The following is a 7,972-nucleotide window of genomic DNA, read 5'->3' as shown; positions in this document are numbered from 1 at the left end:
CATCGACGCGCGTTCACGTGAGCGAGATCCGCGTTCACGTGTTCAGCGTCAAACTGTCGCAGCGTGAGGGAAGCGGAACGAGTTCAGGTTGTCGGTGCCAAAATCCACCTGAAAGCGGATAAATTAACCTGACAGCGAGAAGGTAAAGTTCTGATTCTTCCTTTCAAAGTCTGCCAACCCCAAAATGTATTTACTTTTATTTTATTCACCGTTAAAGTTGATTAAGGAAGTAGATTTAGTCAGACGTACGTCATAACACTATATAGCACTTATTATCTCGTACCTATTGGCCATAACGTTATGTCTAATGTTACTTCCACTTGGCAGCTACAAATTAAAAAATAGTACAAAACAACTAACCTTAAAATTAATAAGATGCTTAATGACATTTTTGTGTGTGCTTCAGTCGATAAGTATTTTTTATTTTTATTTGCTAAATGATTTAAGGCCCTACGGGGAGTGTTTATCTTCAAAAGTAGTCAGTCTGGAGGATTTCAGTCTGTTTGTACTTCACGAAGAAGCAGTTTTTGAGCTTCATTGTGGGGAAATGAAGCTCCGTGTTAGAAATAACTTCCTTTTTAAAGACTTCAGCAAATGGTGGTGAGAGCTTGTGGTCACACACAAACACACGATGGCCTCTGTGCACAAACATGTCAGCTGGACTCACTGGGTTTTACTTCCCCAGATGTGGAAGTCGGTCGTGGGCCACGATGTGAGCATGAAGGTGGCTGCAGAGGGGGACGACTGGGAGACGGACCCTGACTTTGAGGTACTGCATACTTCCTGCAGACGTGTCTCACTCCGAAGGGGAGGGGGGGATCGGGGGGGATCGGGGGGGGGGGGAGTCGAAACATCTCTGACTTTCTGCTTTCAGAACGACGTGTCGGAACAGGAGCAGAGGTGGGGAGCAAAGACCATCGAGGGCTCGGGGCGAAAGGAGCACATCAGGTAGGAGAGGCCCGGTTTCTGCAGAGAGGCGGGGGGGGGGGGGGGGGCGGGCTGTGTAGCAACAGGAAGAGGAAGCGAGAGCACACAGCACAAGCTTTCAGGTCTCTCCTAATATGGGTAATATGTGATGACACTTTGCCATCACTCGAGGCAGTGCTGCTCATTGTAGGAACAGGAGACTGCTGACAGATTTATGTGACACATCCCGAAATTTCTGTAAGTTGCTTCTTGTGACTAAATTGATTAAAAAAAATTATAATTAGCTAAATAATCTTTCACCATCTCTGCACCCCAATTAATGCAGTTCCCTTTATAACTCTTGACGACGCATTCTCAGATAGTGTGAAACCTCCAGCACTTCACTTTCACGTCCATGAAGCATCAGGGATTCATTCACTATCGGCCTTTTATCTGGTGCCCTCTAACACTCAAACACCTCTGTGCCACCTGCCAGCATCGCGGAGCTCAGAGACAAAGTGGCCGTGGAGCACGAGCAGGTCAAGCAGAAGGACCACACCCCCAAAGCCTCGTACGGCTACGGAGGCAAGTTCGGGGTCGAAAAGGACCGGATGGACAAGGTGCGCGGCGGGGGGGGGGGGGGCACAGCTTACAAGTTTCACCACTGCATCCACTTCATCGTAAAAAAAAAAGACACCGCGCGCTGATGGACGGACCCGTGCGTCGCTCTCGTCTCCAGGTGGCTCTGGGGAACGACTACGTGGCGCAGGTGGAGCAGCACTCCTCCCAGAAGGACGCCGCGCGGGGCTTCGGCGGGAAATTCGGCGTTCAGAAGGACCGAGTGGACAAGGTGAGAAGACACAGAAGACACAGCGTCCCCTCTGAATCTTCACCAGCCAGTTGCACGATGCAACTAAGTGGAAACTTGAAGTAACGTTTGTGCGTGTTGTGTGCAGTCAGCCATGGGCTTTGAATACAAAGGGGAGGTGCAGCAACACGCATCTCAGAAAGGTGAGCCGCCCCCCCCCCCCCCCCCCCCCCCTCCCCTCACCAGAATTCCCTTTGACCCCGAGGCGCCACGCGACGTAATGTCCCTTAACGTCCACGTTGTGCTTTCAGACCACTCGAAGGGGTTCGGAGGGAAGTACGGTGTGGAGAAGGAGAAGGTGGACAAGGCGGCTTTGGGGTACGACTACAAAGGAGAAACGGAGAAGCACCAGTCCCAAAAAGGTCAGTTCAAGCGGTGTCGCGGACCGCTTCGACGCGTTCTTTTTCGCTGGGTTGATCTTCGTCCGTCTCTCGCGTTCAGATTACTCAAAGGGATTCGGGGGGAAGTTTGGCGTGGAGAAGGACAACGTGGATAAAGCCGCTCTGGGCTACGACTACAAGAGCAAGACGGAGAAGCACCAGTCACAGAAAGGTGAGGAGACCCCCCCGCGCACCGAGCTCACATGACACCCGACCCCCCTCGCACGTCGCGCTGAGCAGACGGACTCTGTTTAGATTATTCTGCAGGTTTCGGGGGTCGCTATGGAGTCCAGGCGGACCGCATGGATAAGGTCAGCATTCTGAGTCACCTCGAGGTTATTTCTCCGAATGAAGCCCACAACAAGGAATTTGAATGGGCTTTTTTTTTTTAAATATCATTTTTAAACGAATCTTGCATGAATGAACCACCTGACTAATGATTCCCAAAGTCAACCCCCCCCTCTTGGTCGTTTCCTCGTTTAGAGCGCAGTCGGCTTCTCCGACATGGACGCCCCCACCTCTGCCTACGAAAAGACGCAACCAGTGGAGGCCTGTGAGTTCGTTTGTTTTTTTCTCGATGTTCCAATGTTGAAATGCGGAGGTCATCGCACCCCCACCCCCCCCCCCCCGTTAACTCACAAACCCGCTCCTCTGCAGCAAGCGCGGGCGCGGGAAAGCTGAAGGCCCGCTTCGAGAACATGGCCAAAGCGTCCGACGAGGAGAACAAGAAGAAGGCGGACGAAGAGCGAGCGAGGAGACAGGCCAGAGAGGGCAGAGAGCGAGAGGTGGCGGCGCGCAGACAGGAGGTAACCCGAGGTCACGTGAAACACGCGCGGCTGGACATTGAGTGGACGGGCGCGGCGTTGATGACTCCGTGGGTTTCCTGCAGGAGGAGAGCAGGCGAGAGGAGGAACGCGTTCCGCCGTCTTTCCCGGACGAGGCCGAGGACGAGGCCCCGGACGCCGAGGACAAAATGCCGCCGCCTGAAATCCACCACCACATGCCGGAGATCCAAGAGATACCGGAGCCTGAGGTAAGACACGCATGGAGCTGTGCATTGTTCAATGTTCAAAAGACATTGTGAAACATTTTTTTAAAAAGGCTCAGTAAATTCAGGAAACTGGAGCCAGGGCTCATACTGAAAATGTCTCAGGTCATGTTGAGGATTCGAGGTCACTGAGAAGACGTTCTCTGCTGTTTCCAGGAGGAACCGGATTACGAGGAGCCCCCGGCCCTGCCTCCGCGCTTGGATTCTCCTCCTCCTCCGGTACCCGGCGCTCAGGCACCTCTGGAGGAGGACGGAGAGCCCGATGACCCGCCTCCTCTTCCGCCGCCGGGTCTGTCACCCGCCTGTCAAAGGCCACACCTGCTTGACTAGGAGACCTGGGCTCGTTTCAATGTCTTTTTTTTTTTTTTTTTACAGTTGATGACTATGAAGACATGTCGACCAGCCCGCAGGCCGTTGCGATTTACGACTATCAAGGAGGTACAACACCTTAGAAGGCCTTCATTTTCTGACAGTTAATAATCGTCCTTCAACATTTGTGATATGTCATACCACCACCCCCCCCCCCCCCCCACAGAGGATGACGATGAGATCTCCTTCAACCCGGATGACGTCATCACCCACATAGAGATGATCGACGAGGGCTGGTGGAAGGGCCAGTGTAACGGACGCGTGGGTCTCTTCCCGTCTGCTTACGTTCAGCTGAGGCAGTGAGCGACGTCTCTCCGTTTGTTCAGCAGAGGAAATCAATTTTAGCGCCGTATTTATGGAATAATTCACAAAAATTGAGTTGGAGCCAACTTTTAGTTTTGTGTGATGACCATATTAGAAAAACATGGGAGTTAAATCTTGTGTCTGCAATATGCTGATTGCAATGATTGGAATCTTCTAGTAGCGAACTCCTTTGTGTCGTCGACTCGTCATCAGTGAACATTTTCGCTGAGAACGTTATTTTAATGTGATCATTATTATTTTTCAAATTATTCAAAAATACAAAATCTGTTAATAAAGTCATTGTTTATCTTCAACATTTATTCATTTATTATTTTGCATACACCAATACTGGAAAAATATTCCAATACATGATGAGAAGATTAGGAATAACACACAGGCCAGTCTTTATACAACAATAATGAACCAGCCTTAGATCTGTAAGAGATTTTTTCATTGGAGGAGGCTTACATTGTAATAGAGGATGTGACAATCCCACACTCATGTGATGTAGTGAGATGAGGTGAAGTATGTTTAGACTTTCCAGAACAGCTGTTCCACGAGGACAAACATTTTCCTGCACCGAAATATTTTCACAACAGACTCCGATGCACAAACATGAACGTCGTAATCCACTGAACAGAATGAGACAGGAGAAGTTCCGCGGTTACCAAGTACCACAGAACACATGAAATTATTTGCTCTTCCTGCGTCAAAAGTCTTTGCGGGCAAAGCAGCGGCCTTCGGTCTTTCCTCTGGTTCACCAGGCGATGCCTTTCTTCTTCTTGCCTTGGGTGTTCTTCTTCCCCACCCGTTTGCCCTTTAGCTTCTTGGCCTGCCGCTGACCCATCCACACGGGGTACTGGCCGTGTTCGTCCAGCTGGGTCTTCTTGTTGCGCTTGCTGTCCATGTCCATCTTCCCGTCTGTGACACACAAAATAGGGCAGGTGATGAATATACATTTTTGAGGGATATGGAATTTAGAGAGCGATGTCTGCCTAATGCTTTGTGCGTGATGTAAATAAAGCATGGAGCACGTCGTGCAGATTTGTCTCGCTCACCGTCGACCTCTCCCGCACTTGCGGCCTCCTTGATCTGGTCGGCTGACACCACAGTGGCGATCTCCTGGATGTCAGTCATGACAGCTTCTCCCTTCTTGTCCAGACTCAGAGCTTGTTTCAGACGGATCAGCTCCTTCGGGGCATTCTTCTTCCTCTTCTCGGAGCGCATCTTCCTCTTCCATTTGCTGCGGAGGCTTTTTGCCATTTTAAGTTCGGTCTAAAAAAAAAAGAAAAAAAGAATTACACAGCAATTAGTTTTACACGTTCTGATCCAAATTCTTTATCAAAAAAGGAAACATTTCTCTGAGGGCACTAACGTTAACTCACTGGAGGATGTGTGAATACATGATGTCTAAGCAGATTATAGCGATGGATGGTAATAAACGTAATAAACGTAATACGGTTATGAGTTTATCACGATAACAGCATAAATTGTTGCTTGGTGGAGGTAGGTAGTAACTTACAATAAGCTTGAATAAAGCTGGCTTTGGCCTAAGGTTATTTATACATTACGTTATTACACTATTCACACGACGATCATAGCTATAAGATAGTTGTCCACATAATCGTATGTATCGTCGTTAAACCAGTTACAACACGTGATTAGATAGGAGTTGTTAATAGCTTAAACGATATGATAAAAAAACGTTCGCTAGCTTGTTAGCTATAAGAAGCTAAAGCAGCTCAAGTATGGACTTTAGAGCCAACTAATACCACATGCTGAATTAATTAAGTATACCATACACATTTAACATGTTAACAATAAGCAGAGACTTACAAAAAATTGCTTAACTTCCAACAAATGTCCTCCGTAGACAGGATAACACAAACTGAGCTGCTCGCACGTGTTTACAAGTAAGAGGAAAAAAACTATGACGCGTGTTCAAAGAAGCTGCGATGTGATTGGCCACGTCGGTCGAGCTGAAGATCCTAGCGTCCGATTGGCTGGTGGACTCAAACCAGGAAGCTCGACGGATTACGTGTGTGTAAACAAACTGCAGGGGACAGGACGATGTACAAATCGAACCCCCAGACAGGGTTAGTTGTATATTTCAGGGCTCTAAAATAGTTTGTGTCCTTCTTTTAGTCCATGCTTAGTTGGTATCACGTGTGACAGTCATGAGCCACTGTTCATCCAGGCTGGCTGCTGCCTGCATCCCGCAGCCCGCTTTCACTGAGGCGCAAATGTCCTGCATGCTGGACACCGCTGCGGAGCAGATGATGGTCGACAAAGACTTCCAAGCGGCCTTTGAAACGTGCGACAGCGGCTTGGAAATCCTCGTCGACGTCGAGCGAGAGGACAGCAGGTGGGGGTCCAAATGCACCTTGGTCCCCCCCCGCATTGCCTGTCTGCCCGGTTTACGTCACAGAGTGTGTTGCTGTGTTTTGCCTCACCCAGATGTGGCGATTTTAAGGCTGGCTTCTGCATCTTGGGAATTCAAGCACTGGCTGAGATGAACCAGTGGCATGGTGTCTTCTCCTGGGTCCTTCAGCAGTACGAGCACCAGGAGAAAATACCAGCTAAGATCATGCAGATGTGGTGAGAAGAGCTTTTAGTCCATTCATTAATATGTATAAAAATGTGGTTCTGTTTATATAATTTTAGTATTTGAATAAACAAGCGTACTGGAATTGTTTCTTGATAAATAAGTGAAACCATGATTTTAAATGCAGTACATTTCTTCTCTCGTGGCAGCATACTCCTTTACTCCACGGTGGGAGAGCCGGCCGCGGTGCAGGAGGCCGCCAGAGTCTGGCTACACTGCCCGTCCAACGGCGCGGCGGCGGGGTTCGCCACGGTGGCCGAGCTGTACCTCCTGCACGTCCTCGTGCCCCTCGGCCTCAGAGACGAGGCCGTGCAGCTGATCGCCGGGGAGGTGGGACGCGTCGCCTTCACAGAAGAACAGAGGTGGGCGGCGCTGGACGTCGTGGGAGAAAAAGAGCGGCCGGACGAGGAACCGCCGCTAAATCCAGACATCGGTCCGGACGCCGAGATCCCTGCACGTCCCCCCTCGAGTCAAGGTTCTTCTTCTTCTTCTGCTTCATATTGGTTCATACAACGAATGCAGATTTTCTGATTGTGTTTTTTTTTTGCTGTACAGGATCCGTACTCCATAAACTCGAAGCCATGCTCCGGTTTTTGTGCAGAAAGGTGTCGTCGGCCGGCCGCGGCTCATTCCCTCTCCGGAGGCTCTTTCTGGCCGCCGTCCTCCTGTGCGCGCTTTGGTTCCGCATGGACACAGGTTGGAGCGAAATCTTCCTTCTTTTTTTTTTTTGTATCTCAGTTTCATCACGGAGTTTGAAAGGTCTTTATTGGAGCTAAATGTGTTCATTTCTTCCCGTCAGCTCATCCATCTTCATTCGTGTGGATTTCCAAACTCCTCCAGCTGCTGAGACAGCTGTGGACGGCCATGTTCGCACCGTACTACCAGGCTCTTACCGGGAGGCCGTAAAGGACTAAAAATCCCATTTTTTCATTATTCAATTTGATTCATTTTCACTTTGTTGTGCTTATAAGAGAATATGTTTGCCTTTTTTTTTAAATGTCATCAAACCAGTGTGAACACGAGTCCTTTAGTTCCTTATTTCTGCTCCAGACAAAGACATTCTCTGCGGTATTTGCTGTCGTCTGAGTCGGCCTCGAGATGATCAACTAGATCGACATCCTGCCGCTTCCTCTTCATCGTAACAATCATTTTAGCAACCAGGAAAGTTCCTCACAAAGATTTCAATACCAGGAGTGTCCCAACACTTTAAATCTGTTTATATATGATTGTAGTCTACAACTGGATTTTTTTAATTTTAAAGGAACTTTTAAAACATTGATCTATACTGCCATCTGTTGGTCTTTTTCATCTCCTTGTGCAGAAGAAACAAAAATATCAGCGGTAACCGCGACCAACCCAGCTCACGCAAATACATTTGAGCTTTATTACAAACTGTTCCATCAAACAAGGCAACGATGGGTCCAAAGCGTAACGTGCTGTGTGCATGGGTAAATACACATTCAGCCGCATGTAGCTGCTGCCGCCATCGTTGT

General features: G+C 48.9%; 3 protein-coding genes across 4 annotated transcripts; 2 read left to right on the top strand and 1 right to left on the bottom strand.

Annotated features, from left to right (window-relative positions):
- Positions 1-15: 15 nt before the first annotated feature.
- Positions 16-4,188, top strand: hcls1 (hematopoietic cell-specific Lyn substrate 1). Of its 2 annotated transcripts, XM_037462102.2 has the most exons (15): positions 16-142; positions 686-769; positions 875-948; positions 1,403-1,526; positions 1,646-1,756; positions 1,863-1,917; positions 2,026-2,136; positions 2,216-2,326; positions 2,410-2,465; positions 2,638-2,707; positions 2,812-2,960; positions 3,044-3,187; positions 3,359-3,491; positions 3,578-3,640; positions 3,738-4,188. In XM_037462102.2, the coding sequence occupies exons 2-15, from the start codon at positions 686-688 to the stop codon at positions 3,872-3,874; spliced, it is 1,422 nt and encodes a 473-aa protein (XP_037317999.2). In that variant the 5' UTR covers positions 16-142; the 3' UTR covers positions 3,875-4,188. The 2 variants fall into 2 exon arrangements, with proteins under 2 accessions (XP_037317999.2, XP_062415540.1); XM_062559556.1 differs by having other exon boundaries at positions 1,863-2,136.
- llph (LLP homolog, long-term synaptic facilitation factor) lies at positions 4,167-5,815 on the bottom strand. Its single transcript, XM_037462104.2, has 3 exons — positions 5,711-5,815; positions 4,933-5,149; positions 4,167-4,795 (listed from the first exon to the last, which is right to left on the bottom strand). The coding sequence occupies exons 2-3, from the start codon at positions 5,135-5,137 to the stop codon at positions 4,632-4,634; spliced, it is 369 nt and encodes a 122-aa protein (XP_037318001.1). The 5' UTR covers positions 5,138-5,149; positions 5,711-5,815; the 3' UTR covers positions 4,167-4,631.
- A 68-nt stretch (positions 5,816-5,883) lies between these two features.
- Positions 5,884-7,972, top strand: pex26 (peroxisomal biogenesis factor 26). The gene is made up of 5 exons (XM_037462103.2): positions 5,884-6,239; positions 6,332-6,472; positions 6,629-6,954; positions 7,035-7,175; positions 7,279-7,972. Exons 1-5 carry the CDS (start codon positions 6,052-6,054, stop codon positions 7,383-7,385), a joined length of 903 nt encoding a protein of 300 aa, XP_037318000.2. The 5' UTR covers positions 5,884-6,051; the 3' UTR covers positions 7,386-7,972.

Source organism: Pungitius pungitius, chromosome 2, assembly GCF_949316345.1.
Source record: "Pungitius pungitius chromosome 2, fPunPun2.1, whole genome shotgun sequence".
Taxonomy (NCBI): domain Eukaryota; kingdom Metazoa; phylum Chordata; class Actinopteri; order Perciformes; family Gasterosteidae; genus Pungitius; species Pungitius pungitius.
Note: the sequence above shows the minus strand (reverse complement) of the source record. Positions and strands in the feature narration are given on the sequence as shown.

What these genes read in the sequence shown, in the direction of transcription:
- llph (XM_037462104.2), bottom strand. Translation starts at nt 5,137, where the DNA reads ATGGCAAAAAGCCTCCGCAGCAAATGGAAGAGGAAGATGCGCTCCGAG. An exon ending in AAGTGCGGGAGAGGTCGACG is followed by an intron (nt 4,796 to 4,932) that starts GTGAGCGAGACA and finishes TGTGTGTCACAG; the next exon opens with ACGGGAAGATGGACATGGAC.
- hcls1 (XM_062559556.1), top strand. Translation starts at nt 686, where the DNA reads ATGTGGAAGTCGGTCGTGGGCCACGATGTGAGCATGAAGGTGGCTGCA. An exon ending in AAAAGGACCGGATGGACAAG is followed by an intron (nt 1,527 to 1,645) that starts GTGCGCGGCGGG and finishes TCTCGTCTCCAG; the next exon opens with GTGGCTCTGGGGAACGACTA. An exon ending in AGGCGGACCGCATGGATAAG is followed by an intron (nt 2,466 to 2,637) that starts GTCAGCATTCTG and finishes TTCCTCGTTTAG; the next exon opens with AGCGCAGTCGGCTTCTCCGA.
- pex26 (XM_037462103.2), top strand. Translation starts at nt 6,052, where the DNA reads ATGAGCCACTGTTCATCCAGGCTGGCTGCTGCCTGCATCCCGCAGCCC. An exon ending in GTCGAGCGAGAGGACAGCAG is followed by an intron (nt 6,240 to 6,331) that starts GTGGGGGTCCAA and finishes TGCCTCACCCAG; the next exon opens with ATGTGGCGATTTTAAGGCTG. An exon ending in ACGTCCCCCCTCGAGTCAAG is followed by an intron (nt 6,955 to 7,034) that starts GTTCTTCTTCTT and finishes TTTGCTGTACAG; the next exon opens with GATCCGTACTCCATAAACTC.